The 17,885-nt window shown below is 41.4% G+C and overlaps 1 protein-coding gene across 5 annotated transcripts in view; it reads right to left on the bottom strand.

Moving 5' to 3' along the window:
* Positions 1-5,704: 5,704 nt before the first annotated feature.
* The window catches only part of IFT38 (intraflagellar transport 38), a 49,211-nt gene continuing 37,030 nt past the window's right edge, over positions 5,705-17,885 (bottom strand). For 2 of the 5 annotated variants that reach the window (XM_087815688.1, XM_016211355.2), the window contains 4 exons: positions 17,291-17,368; positions 12,554-12,661; positions 10,239-10,294; positions 5,705-6,756 (listed from right to left, as the gene is read on the bottom strand). In XM_087815688.1, the coding sequence (XP_087671814.1) occupies positions 6,610-6,756; positions 10,239-10,294; positions 12,554-12,661; positions 17,291-17,368 (389 nt within the window). In that variant the 3' untranslated portion in view covers positions 5,705-6,609. The remainder of the gene's footprint in view (positions 6,757-10,238; positions 10,295-12,553; positions 12,662-17,290; positions 17,369-17,885) is intronic. The other 3 variants (XM_016211357.2, XM_016211359.2, XM_016211356.2) reach the window with 2 other exon arrangements.

The raw sequence follows: 17,885 nt of genomic DNA on the forward strand, positions 1-17,885 counted from the left end.
TGAGGATGGGCAGACACACAGCTGGAATCCTTCAAACAAAAAGACCATTTTCCAGGGTGACTTCCTGTGATCTGGGAATAACACTGACCTGCATGCAAGCTGGTATCCTGCACAGGCAGGAAAGGTGCTGCCAAAGGAGATCACCAGCACTTCTCCCAGTCCAGAGTCAGTCTAGGCAGGGGAGAGATGGACACTCTGGTTGGTACACAGAGGAAAGGGCCTTCCACCGAGGGACCCAGGACTTACACCTTAAAGCTCAGCAAGAAGCTAACCTAAGCTTTTCATACCTTGAGGTCTTCATGTGCCCCCAACTTTTTATTATTACTGCCTTTTTCTACTCACCTGGTTAAAATCATCCCCCTCTGTCTGAAATGAGTTACCATATGGAAGCCCACTGAGTATCAATTCAGCATTGGTGACAGAGAGGACCTTTCTTTTCTGAGAAAGAAAAGAAAGTTTTAGGAGTATGATCCTCAGAGAGATATGGAAAAAATATGGGAATTTTAAAAAGAGAAGTAAAGGTTTTAATTATAGAATTCTGGAGACAGACGGGAAAAAGGCTTTTACAAGGCTTTTGCCATTTTTTATTCATTACAGAATCTCTCACAGGCACAGATTATGTCTGGCACATGTTATTTGGAGTCTGGCACAGTGGTTATCAACAGAACATTAAGTGCTGATGCCTTAATAAGTTATTCTATATTGTGCTTCCAAAACCACTACTCTGGCTACAACTTCCCTCTGAAGGCAAGGCAAGCTGAGCTTCCATGTGGCATAAATTCCCTCAGATGTCTGTCTGTGCCGAAAGGGAAAAGATCCCAAATAAATGCCACAGTTCTCATCAATTAAATACGAAGGGAAATGCTTATAAAGATTATAAAGTAATTATCATTTTAAAATTTGAACAGGAAGCATTGTTGTTCCAAATGTTTATTTAAAAGAGTATTCAGGTAATAACCATCAATGGACACGTGGAAGTAAGCCAACTAAGGTAGAAGATATCCACATAGTCTCAAAATATTACCCCACAAAGGGTATTTAAAAGGTACCTTACAGAAATTTTACAAATGTTGCCTTAACAAAGTGATTAAACTTAATGTTACCAATAATGGGACAAATGAACATCAGGGGCCCTGATGTGATGCACTGAGAAGGACATATCACTGACATAGTATCCTTGCCAAAAAGGTTTACCTGAATCTAATCACGAAGGAGCAATCTAACAAAATCAGAACTGAGGGGCATGCTGCAAAGAAAACTAGCCTGACCTCTTCAAAAATGTCAACGTCATGAAAAATAAAAAAGACTGGGACTGTTTTAAATTGAAGGTGATTAAAGAGACATAATAACTTAATGCAAGATCTCTGATTGGATCCTAGACTGGAGGGGAAAAATCAGCCATAAAGAACATTATTTGGAAACTGGGGACCTTTGAACATAAGTCTTGTGTAGTATTTATTGGATTACTTTTTTTAAAAAAGATATTTTTGCTGGGTATTGACAGTTTTTTCTTTTAGTTTCAAGATGTTGCTATATAGTGATCTGCACTGTTTCTAGCTGAACTGAGAACTCAACAAAACAAGAGTTGCAGGAGCGAAATGTTGAAGCAAGTTGTGCGATGCAGGGTCCTAGCAGTGAAGAAACCTTAGGGGCCAAAGCAGTGGAGAAAAAGTGTGCTCTTCAGGAACTTCAAGAGCAAGCCACACTAGAATTGGAAAGAAAGCCCTGCCTTTCTCCAAAGTCTCTCAAGCACCCTCTACTGACAAGGCTTAATATCTTGCTGGCTGATAAAGGAGAGATTACAAAAAATAGCACCATTACAGCAGAGCAGGCCAAAAGGTGAATTTGGAGCTGAGGCAATAAATTAATAAACCAGCACAGTGGGGTTTGTCTTGTTTTCATTTTGGATAGTTTCTATTGCTGTGTCTTCAGGATCAGTAATATTTTCTTCTGCAGTGTCTGATTGCTCTTAATCCCAGCTTGTATGGTTTCATCTCATTTTTTTACTCTCTAGAAGTTTTGTTTGAGGCTTTCTTTATATCTTCTGTGTTTCTCCTTAATATGCTCATGCTTTCCTCTACCATCTGAATATATGGAATATAGTTATAACTGCTACAATGTCCTTTTCTACTAATCCTCTCACATATCATTTATGGGTTATTTCTTGGCCTGTTTCTTGATTTTTCACATTATGCCTGGTCAGTTTTTTTTACAGTAAAAAAATTTTATATTTAGAATTAGCCAGCTGAACTCAATTTGGATGATCTCAATTTTGTTGGCAACATCCAAAGCATCATAGTCAGGAGCCAGTCAAACATACACCTTCTTCTCTCCAACAGGCTCGATCAGGTGTTGACCTTGGCCACGTCAATGTCATAGAGCTCCTTCACAGCCTGTTTGATCTGGTGCTTGCTGGCCTTGATGAACACGATGAACACAATAACACAAATGTATTGTCTTCTCTCTACCTTCATGGCTGGCTTGGTAGTCAGGGGGAACTTGATGATGGCATAGTGGTCAAGCTTGTTTCTCCTCGGGGTGCTCTTCCGAGGACATCTGGGCTGCCTTCGGAGCTTCAGTGTCTTCATGCCTGGTCATTTTTTTATTGGACACCAGACATTGGGAATTTTATCTTTCTCAGTGCTATTTTTATATTCCTTAAAATATTCTTGAACTTTATCCTAGTACACAATTACTTAGAATCACTTGGATCCTTTCAAAACTTCTTTTTAAGCTTTGTTAGCCAGGATCAGCCATCCTTTATTCTAGGGTTACTTTGGCCCATCTTCTGAGGAAATGCCTCAGTATTCTGGGTACTCTACCTGATGCCCAAGTCAAGAAAACTGTTTTGGGCCTGTCTACAACAGACACTAGAGAAATCCAAGTGTAAAAAATTGTGACATCAACCTTAGCCTTCTTACCCCAAATAGTAGCTTCTACCCCACTGGTTATCTGGTATGTATGTTTTCAATATAAAGTATGAATTTAAACAGAATGGCTCCTAATGCAGACTTTGCTGCATCAATTTTCTCCTCTCTCTCTCTGATTCAACCCCTCTCATCCCATGATCTAGTTCCTTTCAGCTAAAACACGTTTCCCTCACATACATACATACATACAGAAAATAAAAAGCCCTCTGTCCCTCTAAAATGTTCTTTGACCTTGCTTTTCTCCCCCAGCTCTGTCTTCTCTTTTCACTTGTGACCATCCCCTTTCTGAACAGTCAACAATACTCACTGTGTTGGCTCCAAATTCCAACCTCTCTTCAACCCATCATTTGCTATCTCACTTCTCCTGCCCAAAGTCGCCGCTTTCCTAACTGACAAAGTCCACAGCCTCTCTTACTCAACCTCCAGCACTTGTTCGCCCCTCCTTTCTTTGGAAATTCTTTCCTGCCTTGGCTTCCATAACATTACAACCTTCCAATCCTCTTACCTTCTCCTTACCACTCTTTTTTTTTAACACTCTTTGAAAAATTAAATATTTTTCCTAATTATTAAAGTAAAATATAGTCACTTTAGAAAATACTTTCCCAGACTCTTTCCTGTCTCCTTGTAGACACACAAGTGTTTCTCAGACTTCTACCCGAGTTCTCTTCTCATGTTCTCCCCTGAGGAACAGTATAAGCAAATGATTCTCAAACTTAAAATTCCAGCCCTTACCCTTTACCTGTCTGTTAAAAATTCATTTTCACCTAAGTAACAAACATACTTTTAAAAGCCAAAGAGTATTACTAGGCTTATAATAGAAAACAGCAGTCTCCTGTCCTGTTCTTCCCCTTTCTAAATATCCCTACTCCTAAAACTAAATATCCTACATACACTATTTACTGCTTTATCATTTTAGGGAGTATCTATTGACTTTCTATTATGGAAAATGGCACTTGTGCATACATCACCTTATGCCCCCATTCTTTGTTTCTCCCTCCTTCCAATATAGTTCTAGTATGTTTTGGGGTTGAATATTATTTAGTGTTTATCTTATGATTTAATTAGTATGGATCATTTCTTCCTATATAATTGTTCTTTCTAGAATTAACAGTTGTATTATTTTAAAATTTTAATTAATTTCTCATGTCACTATTGCTTAATTCTTTTCTCAAGTGTCCACGAGAAATGTAAAATCTGAATACTATCTCTCACAGACAGTGGTTATTCCATCAGTTCCCTTTTTCCCTAACACACCTTCTTGAGCCCTGTGTCTTCCTGCCCTGGTCACATCCTTATCAAAGGGGTTTCTGTTCTGGGTCGGAGGTAGAACCTTTTAGTTCCCTTCCAAGGCAACCAGTCCTGGATTCCAGCACCCAAGAGTTGGCCTGGACTGTTCTAACAGCTGTGATATTTATGTAGTATGTTGCTAACCTAAAGGGACACATCTGCCCTTCAGACATTTGACACTGATATTACAGTTTTAAATTCTAATGAAAGATATTCCTTGCATTTATTTATTCTTCCTGTCCCAGCTAAAGGGAAACAAGTCTTCAGATTTCCTATAGGAAGAGTTTGGACTTTGTTCTTGATGGCTATCATCAATAAAAATGGAGGACTTAAAAAATTCCTTTATCTTTTCTGTCAATACGCACATTTTAAAGCATTTTAAGAGATCCTTTACTTACACAGTAAAAGACACTAACAGCAATGGCCTAAATGCTAGTTTTTCACAGACCTAATCACTGATCTTCTTTGGGGTTTGACTGAGTCTGCTCTGCTGACTGTCTAAAACCAAATGACACCAGGTCATAAGGCACTGGCACATATTTACTCCTGGATCTATTACAGTGACAGAAATACATAAATAACTATGATTGAGTACTTGCAACTCCTTTGTTGACAGAAGCTACTGAAGTAAGAAAGTTCCATACGATGGTGAGACTCTGCACAAAGTCAATTAACCAATGGATAAAGGATGACCAAGAAACAGGTGAAAGAATGCATCACCTGTTACAGCTGTTGCCTCTATCTGTGGACATTTTATCTTTAGCTTGGGTTGGACTCTCATGCTGATGCCCATTAGAAGAAAGCATCACATAAGGAAAATAGAAACACATTTTTAGGTGTTTTTTGTTAATCCTCACCCGAGGATATTTTTCCATTGATTTTTAGAGTGAAAGGAAGGGAGGGAGGAGGGAGGGAGAAGAGAGGGAGAGGAGGAGAAGAGAGGGAGGGAGGGAGAGAGGGAGGAAAACATCGATGTGACAGACACACATCGATTGGTTGCCTCCTGTGCACGGGAACCTGCAACCCAGGTACCTGCCCTTGACTGGGAATCAAACCCGAGACCCTGCAGTGCAAGGGCCAACACTCTAACCACGAGCCTCACTGGCCAGGGCCGCAGTTTTAGTTTTTTTTCAAAATATAAGTCAGGTAAGACTCAGGTGAACCAAAGCTGTAACATCCAAGATGATGCAGTGACTCTTTTGCACCTTAGAAGCCATGTCACCTGGGGTGGTTGACATGGCTCCCAACCCACCTATTTCCCATTTAGCTTATTGTGTCAAAGATGGCACAACTCAAATTACTGATGAATTAACTGAACGCTGAATGTTTAAAAAAAGGGGTTATCTCATACATAAAATTTAGGAAAGATAGGTAAAAAATCCATGGTGATAGCACTAATTGTCACATTGTCTCCTAAAATTTACATGTACCATAGTAGCGTGCGAACTTTTCTTGAGTATTTGTTATCAGTGCAAATAAACAAAATAATTATATTTTCAAGTAAAACTTATTTAATAATACAAAAATATGGTATTAAAAACATTTATTAAGAGAAACAACTTCAGAAGTCTTCTGACTTTATAACTGAAAAACAAATAAAAACTGTTCTGTGCTTTCCAAAAAACAAACAAAAAATGCCACCTATCTGTCACTTCTCTTTTCACAATAGGGGATTCTAGTGTTACTCTACCTTATTCAATTCTGGTTTATTTTTTTAGTCAGAAACACAAATTTGTACTAACACTTTTTCCTTAATTTGCTTTCCTAAGAAGGAATGCTACCTTCTGAGAGAAAATGGAGTATTTATCATCTGGAGCATCTTCTGTTGCCTGATTTTCAAAGAAAGTTGGTTTTCATCTCACTTAGCATCAGAAAATTTTAATAAAATACATTTAAAGCTTGGTATTGTGAGCATGCAGAAGAAAAAATAAGACTATAAAATGAAATAAAGGCTAGAATTAAAAGCCTCTAACTGTACAAGTGATTAATAGTCTGCACTGATCCCTAAAATGAGTCCTTGTGCCCAGTCCCAGCCCCCGGTTTGTCCCACTGACTCTCAGAGGACATACGTGACGACAATAATCAAAACTTACATAGAAACTTATTTCTCCTCAAGTTTTTGTCCTGTGGATGTGAATCACTAAGCACACACGTATTTCCCACTTTTTAGGAGATAGGGCCAGAAAAAAAAATCATCCTTGGACTTTGCTCTGTGTCCTTGTTTAAGCTTCATGGAGTAACACATAGGAGGCTAAAGCAAAAACAGGTAATTCTTCATTAACAATGAGCCCAACTGGCTTAGTGAACAAAATGTTTCCTTCCTAACCTTCTAAATTCCCATTTACCTACAAATCTGAGGGTTTTAATCTGCGTGGGTCCCTTGGCAAGAAAGTCAGAAGTCATTGTCACTTTCTTCCAGGGGCTCAGGTTTCCGGACCCTTCGGCTGGGTTTAGTGGGAGAGAGCGCAATGCTCTCGTCTTCCAAATCGTCGTCCTCTTCGTCATCTTCCATGTCAATTTCACTGTCCTCTGAGTCTTCCTACAGGAAAAAGCAAATACAGCTGAGTTCCACCTTGTTCCTGACACCTTGTCGGCAAGACCCTACCTCATCTTTTCACTAGTCGCTCTATAACTAGCAACACGCCCCTGTGCAGGGAAAGCTTGTCAGAGAAGCAGTTGGGTTGGGAGGGCATAAACATGGACCAACATCTAGATATTACTGGCTGGAATACAGAGATGGATGTATCATCTAAGTGGTAACCTTCAAATACCAACATGCAATAACCCAAGGTTGGTGCTGCAGAGGCTGGCTTTCCCACTGACGTCTCGGGAACACCAGACCTGCTCGAGGCTCACTGGATGCTGCTTTGCTCCCGGTGGCTCAGAGACCCACCAGTGCACAGCAAGGAGGGTGGGGACTTGGAGAGAGGGAAGGAGAGCTTATTTTGGCTTTTGACAGACTGGGGATGGAAAGCCACAAAGGAAATGGGCATAAGGAGCAAAATAAAAGAAACACTTCCCTCCATCATCTAGATCTAGGGTGACCAACTCAGCCAAGTTTTAAAACTGCAAGTCCCGCCTCCCAGGGAAACCAGGATGGTTGGTCACTCTATCTAAATCATTCCCACCAGCATACACACACACTGTAATTTCCTTCTTCTTAAAAAAATAAAAACTTCAAAACTCAATCCTACCTTCCTTTCCAGCTCCTCTGTCCTGTTTCTCTATTCCCTTCACAGCAAAGTTCCTTGAATGAGTGTTAAACTCACTGTCCTCGCCTGTGCTTCTCACTGCCTCTTAAGCACACTCTAGTCAGGCTCTCACACCACCAATCCCCCAAACAGCTCTCATCAAAGATTGACACCTTCTGTGGGTTCAAATCCAATGGGGTAATTCTCCATGCTCCTGTTTGACCTATGGGCTCCTTCTCTGGCACCCACGATTCTGTCCTTCAGGGCACCCCTCTCTGGGTTCTCACCCCACCGCACTGCTGTGTCTTGTCTTGCTGGCCTGACCCTCTTCATCACCCTGACCACCACGATGTGGGACTGGCTCAGGGCCCCGGGGCCTCCTCTCTTCCCTTTCTGTTCTCTCTTCCAAGCAATCACATGTATCCTTGTGCTTAAAGAGCACCTAGATATGGATGTCTCCCCCAATCCAATCTCAGGCCCAGACCTGACTTTCAACTCCAGGCTGGAATTTCAACTCAGCACCAGCATAAGGACATCTAGCAGGCAACTCACACTTAGAATGTCCAAAAACCAGACTCTCAATCTGCTCTCCAAGCCCCTTCCCTCAGGTCCACCCCAGCTCAGGAAATGAAAACTGTGCCTTTGGTCAACTATGCCACAATGAAGGCATCCTTCATTTTCTTTAACACCTCATGTTCAATGAACAAAACCTGATGGTTCTCACCTTAGAAACATGCTCAGAATCTGACCACTTCTCAACACCTCCATTGCTATGACCCAAGGCTAAGCCATGGCCACGATCACCTCTGAATTAGACTACTGCAAATGCCTCCTCACTGGGCTCTCTTAAATGTGAGTCCGTTCTTGGCACTCCTGGGCTCAGGATTCTCCAGCACCTTCCCGCTGTACTCAGAGAATATGCCAAGTCTTCGTCACACCCTGCGAAGCTCCGCATAGCCCCTGCTGCCTCTCTCTCCTGCTGTTCTCCTGCCTCCAGTTCACTCCATCCCAGTCATGCCATCACCTCTGGCCTTTGAATGTAGAAACCATATTTCCTGTGACCAGGGTGCCCCTCCCCAATACCACTTCCCTCCTTCCATTCAGGCCTCTGCCCAAATGTCCCCTTATCAAAGAGATCTTCCCTGACCAATCGAAAGGCATTCCTCACCCCTGTCACTCTGTTCCCAAACCTACTTTATTCTTCTTCTTACCAATATGAGCCCTGGTGGATCTGCTTCACTACTGTTGGACTATAAGTGTCAAAGGGCAGGGACCGTGTTTCTATTCACTGCTGTATTCCCCACGATCCATAATAGTGCCAGGCACATATCTGTCCAGTGACTGAGTGAACACATGAAAGACAAACTCCTATGCCTAGGGGGTGCTGGTGAAAACAGCCTCCTTGAAATAAACAAGTGACAACAGGCACAGAGAAGATTTAAGCTACAAAAATGCATTTGTTCTGAAATGTAGAAAGCTATGTAAATGATCGAGCAAATCATAAGAAAAGAAGCCAGCCAGTGCTCTCCAGGCATCACCAGCTGGCACGCCAGACTTTCCTTATTTCTGTCTTGGATGAGTAAGATGGGTGGGTAGAAGCCGTTTAACCATCCATCCCCTACCTTGTTAAAATTTTTAAGGTGGTTCCTCTGCTTCTATAAAGATCATCTTCTATGTATTTATGGCTCTATCTCTGCATCTTGCCCAGCACACCTGAGTGGCCTCTCCCTCCTGGGAAGTTCTGTGATAATACACACCGCTGGTACTAAATAAGTGGTACAAGAAAATAAGGCTCATGCTCTGCCTCTGTAGCTACTAGTGCCACACTCTAGACACATGTGGCATTTACCCTGATGGGGAGATCTGTGATTGGTGTCAATCTAGTCACCCTTTGCCTCTTGGGACTCACAATATTGCCAGAGACTGCAACAAAGAAGGCAGGCCCAGAGTGAATGGAAGAGCCCCAACAGCTGGGCCCCAGCAGGGACCCCTCGTTTCCCCCATTCTGGTTCATTTCCCAGACAGTTATCTGCTTAATAATGTTCAAGGTGCTATAGCCCCTTGCCCAGCCTCTCCAAGGCCTTGGTCTCAGGAGAGCATCCTCTTCATGCTCCCTCCCCAGAATGGGGCTGAAGAGATGAACTGGTCTTGACTACAGGCCCTCAGTAGCACCCCCCTTCCTTTATAGGTTATGGTCCAAGGACCAGATGACTCCCAGCCACAGCCTTTCTTGTCCTTGGCTCAGCGCTCACTCCTCCTCCTTAGCATAGGCACCTTTAGGTAATTTCACCATTCACTGTGGGATCCATTCTGAGTGGCTTTCTGCCCAGGAGACAGAGGCATCCCTCTTGGGGAAGGCTCTCTGCTGGCCCTGAGCGAGCTCACACCACACACACACACACACACACTCACACAGAGAGAGAGAGAGAGGGAAGGGGAAAGGGGGGGGGGGGAGAGAGAGAGAGAATGGATGGATGAGGTGAGAAAGAAAACGAACCTGCTTCCTGGAGCTGGAAGTCTTGCATTTACCTAACAGAGCTGGTACTCCTTCCATCTTTGGAAAGTGAGAGCAGACAGGACATGAGAGGAAAAAAAAGTAGGGAAAGCAGGTTCATTTGAAAAGAAAAGAAATGAGCCATCAACAAGCAAAGAAGAGAGTCCAGCTCTCTGGGAGGCCAAACTCTGCCACAAAGCCAGTGAAGAGCCATCTGAGAAGCTGCACCTCATGCTAAGCTGGTCAGACCTGCTTAGTTCCTGGCTAATCTAGTCACCGAGGCCAGCCCAAGACCAGAAAGAATACAACTGCTAACGGGGGCTGATCAGGACTCACTTCATCATCGGAGTCTCCACCTTGCATTGTGCCCACGATGTGTTTGCTAGGTCTTCCTGGGGAGAACAAAAGCATGAAGAAATTGCAAAAACCTTGTAAAATAAGGCATAAATGGCATTCAAAATTTGCTTTTCTTTAGAAAATTGGGAAAAAGAAGAATCATAGAAAATCTACTCAAGTCGCATCCAACTAATCAGAACGGTTGACAAATGGTAATGGATTTTCTGCAATTCCACATTGAAACAAGGACAAGGGAGGTAAAATGTAAGCATGAATCATAAATCAGAAACATAAAGATGCATCCTGTAAATGCTTTAGGGAAAAATCACTTAATCCCATTATTAGCGTATATACAGCGGGACAGATATGCTGTTGAAAAAAGAAATATATTCTCCCTTTATGGACCCAAGTCACTTGTACTTGGATCTATGTTTGAGCTTCAAAAAGAAAAGAGTTTAAGTATCACAATTAGTTCACCTTTCAAAATATCATCATTATCTGAGTGATTCTCATTCCTCCTTTGGAAGTCGATATTGTCTTGATGTGACTTATGCAAAAACTCAGGAGGCATCCTTCACTGGGTGGAGACAGAGAGCTGTTCTCACACCTGAAGGTTGAGAAACGAAGACCCACGACCCCAGTCCAGGCCTCGGGAGAAAGGCAGTGAGGGCAGCTTACTCAGGACAGGCCTGGACGTGACCACCAGGAGCTGTTTACGGAAACTTTTCCTTGGGTCAGATAAAATGCAGACCTTGTGTTGTTTCACTTCTGCAGTGAGTGGTCAGCAGTAGAATTTAGGAGCACCAGTGCCTTTACTAGGTTCTCTTGAACTAATCACATACCTTTTTAGAGTCTTGGCTCCCATATGTAGAATGGGAGTCATAACTCTAACCATTATTGATGTCATGAAACTGTTAAAAAACAAAAGAAAGGAAAAGGAAATCAGAGCATCTAACTATCCTATGAACAAAGCAAAATGTAATAAGATAGGTGGACCTAGAATAAGAGAAAGCAGTTAACAACAAAAGTTAATGTGAAATGACAAAAGAAAGATGATTTACTACTTAAATTTATTATGTATATAAAAATGCAATTGTGCTCCAAAATTTAACAAGTGGTAGATAAGAAATGCTTTTAAAGGGAAGTCTAGGGCAATTTAGTAGAATCTATCACAATTTAAATTTACATAACATCTGACTTAAGAATTCCACTTTTAATGATATAGCCTAAAGAAACATTTGCAGATATGCAGAAAAATGCATCTACAGGAAAAGAGTAGAAATAACTTAAGTATCTATCAATATGGGAATGCCCAAGTAAACGACAGGTACAGCCATACTATAGAATACTATGCAGCTATCAAAAAAGGGAAGCAGTTCTATATTTTACTGAAATGAGAAGAGTTCAATATATTTAATTTTTTTTAAAAAAACAACGCAGACTGCAGAGCCCTGCTGGGGTGGGTCAGTGGTTGAACACTGTCCTGTGCACCAAGAGGTCCATCGTTTGCTTCCCGGTCAGGGCACATGCCCAGGTGGCGGGCTCAATCTCTGGTCGGGGTGAGTGCAGGAGGCAACCAATCAATGTTTTTCTCTCACATCAATGTTTCTCTCTCTCTCTGCCTCTCCCTTCCTCTCTCTCTAAAATCAATAAAAACATATTAAAAAATAAATAAATAAAAAACAGATTGCAGAACCATATACGTAGTCTGGTCCCATTCAGGTTAAAAAACATTTCAGGTTATCTTAGTGTCCATGTTTCAGTATGTGTGTGTGTAAAGGCAATTTGGAAGGATATACTCTTAGGCCACTGGCCTAAATTGGGGAATGAAACACGAGAAAGACCCTGCCCCCAGATTTGCTCCACACATTTTATTGCTTGAATCTGTTGCAGTGAGAAAGCAGAATTTAGAAGAACATTTTTAAAAGGCAGAGGTGCTTGTGTAAGTCCCTTCTTTGTACATTAATTCTCTGACCATAAGGTAAGTAACTGCAATGAAAGCGGTTTGGACCCAAAACAGGCAGAAAATAGCTCAGTGGCAGCGGCAGTATGTTCCTGTGAACTCTGTGAGAAACATCAAGCCACAGATAAGAATTGGCTGTTCTTGGGAGTACAGGTAAGAGCATTAGTGATAAAGATGACCACCGAGCAGTTTAAGAGCCGAATCCTGATAAACAACAGAGCAGGATAAACCTGGAGCAGGGCCACTCACAATGTGCTTACGGGCCTTAATATCAAGCAGCCTTGACCCAGCCCTGGTCGTGGTGTTCTGTGACAGGCATGGGGACGGGGGCATGTGAAAGAAGTTGTGGTACCTTGCATGAGCACCTCCATGGCTGTCCTCGGCTTGGACAGCCTTCTCTCTTCCAGTTCACTGTCGGATTCATCATCCTCCTGGATGTCAATGTCAGAGTCTTCATTACCTGGCAGGACACAAGTAAGAAAAAAAAAGGGTGGTGGTGGTGGTGGTGGTGGTAGTGGATCCATCATTACTTCTAAAACAGCCTCTGTCCAGTGAGGCTCTTGTGCAAGTAATCTGCACTTCTCAGCCTTTCTTTCGATACATAAGATTTTTAGGAGATTCCCAGGATTTGCTGTAGATACTTAGTGAACAGTTAATGCAAACAATAGGCTGGTTTATTTAAAAAACAATTTTCCAAAGTTAGAAAAACGTAGGTCTGATATATTAGAAACATTCCAATATGTGAAACTAAATAACTGAATAGCCAGTTGTCAGGGTAGCTGGGAGTTCTTGGTTAGTTGGAGAGAAAAAAACACATCTTTGTTCAGTCTTAGGGTGTGTAACCAGAACTCAAGCTCCTCGAGGATAAGAAAGATGGGAATTTCCCCACTGAGAAGGTCAGTGATTGCACCAAAACAAGACTGGAGGCAAGGAGGAGACCAGGCTAGGAATGGCCTGTATAGGGCTCGCATGAGAAAGATGGTGACCTAGTGACTGGCAATGAAAACTGGTGCTCATGATATTCTTTACTGGAGAAAATTCCATTATTAAGATATATTAAAAAAGTCATTCTCAATACCATGGCCTTTTACATTAATTTCTTAAATACTCTTCTGGAGTTTTGTGCTGGTTGAACATTTCCTAATGGAAACCTACAGAATAAGAGTTTCCACAATGGGGAGAAAAAGCTTCCACTTCCCAGCCCCTGACTACTCTGTGCCAGGGAGAAACAAAGGTTTTAAGGATGGAACTGGAGGAGTTTGTAGTTGCCGCTCTGAGCACTGACTCATTAGCCAGTTTGGAAGTATAGAAAGTATTTGTCTACAAAAAGGCTTTACTTAGGCCCTGATCTAAGAGGGTAATGAAATGGCAACTGCATCTAGCTGGGCACTAAGTGAAAGCTTTCTGCTTTCTTTGGCCATGGAGAGGACAGCTGCGCTCTACAGCACAGAGGGGCAAACCTGGGAGCCAGAGAGCGTCAGTAATAGCATCCTGCAAGACTTCAACACAACTGATCTGAAAACTACCACCTTACAAAGGCCTTAGGAGAGTATGATTAAATATTAACACAAACTAATGACTATAAAATGAAATCACTGTTCAGCTTAGTTCACTTTTTACTTCACCCAAGAAAACTATGAGATTAAGTCAGTAACCAATGCAACATAAGTCAAATGACATAATGAATTTTAAAACAACAGTAATACAGATATTTCAGACTCATCATGATTTCTTCTGATGACTCAAAGCAATACACTGAGGACTAAGCAGGTAAACTAAAGCTAACGCATGCTGACACTGAACTCACTGAGTTGTCAGTAACATGTTAAAATTAAGTATAGCAGACAAAGGTGCTGGTATAATTTAACAGGGAAAGAATAATCTTTCCAACAAATGGTTCTGGGACAACTGGATAGCCACATGCAAAAGAATGACATCATATACAAAAATTAACTAAAAGTGGATCACAGACCTAAATGTAAGAGTTAAAACTATAAAACCCCTGGAAGAAAACAGAAGTCTCTCTTGGTGACCTTGAATTAGGCAGGGGTTTCTTATTTAGTTATGACACTAAAAGCACAAACAACAAAGAGAAAATTGACAAACTGGAATTCATTAAAACTTTGTACAGCAAAGGACATCATCAAAAAAGTGAAAACATAGCCTAAAAAATGAGAAATTATTTGAAAATCACAAATCACTTATAAAATATTTTATATATTCAAGTACCAGAATATATAAAGAACTCTTACAGCTCAACAAAAAGATAAATAAGCCAATTTCAAAATGTACGAAGGACTTGAATAGATAGCTTTCCAAAGAAAATATACAAACAGCCAATAAGCCCATGAAAAGATGCTCCATTTCATTAGCTATCAGAGAAATTCAAATCAAAACCCCAATGAGATACCACTTCATACACACTTAAACTATAGGCAGTTTCTTTGTAAGTTTCTCCTTTTAGATCAGCACTGTTCAACAGAAACCTAATGCCAGCCACAGATGTAATTTTAAATTTTCTAGTAATTACATTAAAATAAAAAGAAACTGGTGAGTTCATTTTAATGTCTTAAAATGTCATTTCAATAAGTAACTAATGTAAAAAAGAAATATTAATGAGTAATTTTACTTTTCTTTCATACTAAGTCTTCAAAATCTGGTATATGTTCTTCACAAACAGCACACCTCAGTTTGGACTAGCCACATTTCAAGTGCTCAAGACCACATGTGGCCGGTGGCTAGGTAGTGGATAGTGCATTTCTAGACTTGGAGCTCCCTAAGGGCCTCATCCATCACTATAGGCTGGCACAATGCCTGACACACAGTAGGCATGCAGTAAATACAGGGCAGGGCAAAAAAAGGTTTACAGTTGTGAGTACTGGAAACACAGAGTTTATTCTTGTATTATTATTTATTATTGTATTATCTTTCATACAAACAACTGTAAACCTACTTTTGCTCCACCCTGTATGTGATAATGCATAAACATCTGCTCTCCACTACACCATAAAAATGGAATCACAGCAAGGTTACTGTGATTTTGTGATTTATAATAAGAAATATATATTTGGTCTTCCTTCCTGTTTCTGGCACAGAGCTCCCAACTCCCAAGAATTTTCTTAAATGATGACAGTAACAATGGTGTCTCTTGTTATATAAATGAGGTGACTTTTGGATCTCACCCAAGCGTGAGGCCTGGTTGTCAGTAGGAGCCAATGATGTGATTAGAGAATTGGAACTTTGAGACCTGATTTCTGAGGAAGGAAGAGGGGCTTGAGGTAGAATCAACTGCCAATGGCCAATGACTTAGTCAATCATGACTATGTAATGAAGCCTCCATAAAAACCCAAAAGGGATATTGTTGGCCTTTTTGGGAGAGCTTCCATGTGCCACCAAGCTCCAGAAGGACAGAACCTCCTGTTCAAGGCTTTGCCCTGTGGTATCTCTTCAACTGGCTATTGATTTGTATCCTTTGTAATGCATTGATAATTTAGTGAGTAAATAGGTTTTCCTGTAAGGGAGTTGTAGGAACTTCTGATTTATAGCCAGTCAGAAGCACAGGTAACAATCTGGCATCTGAAATGGAGGGCAATCTTGTGGGACTAAGCCCTTTACCTGTGGAATCTGATTCCATCTCCAAGTAGCTAGTATCAGAATTGAACTGAATTCTTGGACACCTTGCTTGGTGTCCAAAAATTGCTTGGTGTGGGGAAGGCCATACACACACACACACACACACACACACAAACATATATGCTGGAATTGGGTCCAGGAGCCCCATTCAGTTACTCAAAGGCTTTCTAGAAATTTCTGGGTCATTTTATAAATTCAGAGGATCTTTAAGTTTCTAATGCTACAGTGAAGAATCCTACTGAGGATACAGTTATAAATGCATCACCAGCAACAAGGTTTAAAAGAATGGTGGGAAAATGAAAAGCTGTCCTTGACTTCTATTACAGGATATCTAATCAAAGTACTCTGGCCTTTTAATCTCTGGATCTCTATGACATTCTCCCATCTCTAATCACTCAGATTTTCTCTTCCTAAAGTCCCTTACTCTAAACCACCAAATCCAAGTCCAAGATGACTTCACTTCCTACTTAACAAAGATGGTATCAGTCAGACAGGAGCCCCTCAAGCACATTACACATTCCAACTCATCTAACCTACCTGAACTCAAGTCCTAAGGGTTCACACATTTCCTCACTCAATGAAACTCATCCCTTCATCTGGGCTCTGGCTCCCAGTCTTTCTTGGACTCCCCTCAACTGGTATCTCCTTTTCTCCAGCTCTACTGATTGATTCTTCACCGAAATAGGATCTCCTAAGTGAGGCCTCCCCTAACTCCCTATTTAAAACAACAATTCTGTCACACATTACCTGTTCCTCTTATCTGCTCTGCATTTTCCCCATGGCATTTTTCACCTTCCACATATAGCTTGCTTATTACCTGTCTCCTAGCATGTTGCTAGCATGCGAGATTGGTTAGGGCGAGGATCCTTGTCTTTTGTCCACTGATGTATCCCTAGCACCCGGAACAGGTATTTAATAATGCTTTGCTAGGTTGAATCTACTGCCTCAAGAGTGGCCTGAACAAGATGGTCTCTTCCAGCTTAGAGTTAACTGATTCTTGTTCCTGATTCATGTCTGTGTACTACTAGATTTTTCTGTTTGGAGAAATCTTTCACAGATGGGGAAAAATTCAGAGTCTTCCTTTATATATCTTCTCCCTGATCCCAATACTCTAGGCAATGTTCCCACATATGCAGAAAAGCAAAGAAAGACAGGTCATCTTAAGAACCTTAGGATGAGTAGAAATGAGAATGGTCCTTCATAAATATCTTCCTAACTTCTTTGTCCACTCCAAGCTAACTAAGCGCTATCTTTCATTAAGTTGGTTTAAACTGGGAATTTTCAAAACAATTAAATCACACATGCTTCTAAGAATCTTTGTCCTTCATGAGATCCCAAACCTATGGATCACAAAATGAAAGTCTGAGTTCAGAAGAACAAACTATATTGGTGAGAAAGGTCTTAATGTGCTGGCCTGGGGCAGAGTGGGATGCAGCCAACCAACCAGAGCTCTTACCTGTGCCAGGCCTCCCAGGAGGGGATAAACTCCACGCAGTCTTATCACTTAGGGCAGCTTCAGGCTCTCCTGGCTGACCTGGAACCATAAAGGCGAGGGGCTGCTTTGGCTAGAGAGGCCCTTGGAATTTCCTAACTTTACCCCAAAAGGATTTCCCAGTAGTCCTTAATCTCCCTCCAGTTTCCTGAGATTCTGGAGAAGCACAGACCAAGTACAAAAGAAGAAAGGTACAAAGGGAAAAGACAGAGAGAGGGAATGCCTGACGTTCCAAGTATACTACCTTCAAGCCCAGGAGGAAAAACTATATCATCATGAAAAAGAGCAAGAAGAGAAGCAATTACATGAGACAAAGGCATCAATTCAATAGGAAGCTCATGTGCTGCTACAGTGCCCAAGGCTGGCCTGACACCTTTGGTGAAATTCATGGATGCAGTGTGCTGACCAGTCATGGAGAACAGTCCTTCCCAGGATCCAGATCTTACATATGTATAGGTAACTCCCATTTCTCTGCAGGTGATAGTTCTGCTGAAGATGGGTGTGTGTGGTGGGGTACTATGTTTAAGCAAGTGACCTATTCACTTGTACTTCATTATGT

The sequence above is a fragment of the Miniopterus natalensis genome, chromosome 3, assembly GCF_054644295.1.
Source record: "Miniopterus natalensis isolate mMinNat1 chromosome 3, mMinNat1.hap1, whole genome shotgun sequence".
Lineage (NCBI taxonomy): Eukaryota > Metazoa > Chordata > Mammalia > Chiroptera > Miniopteridae > Miniopterus > Miniopterus natalensis.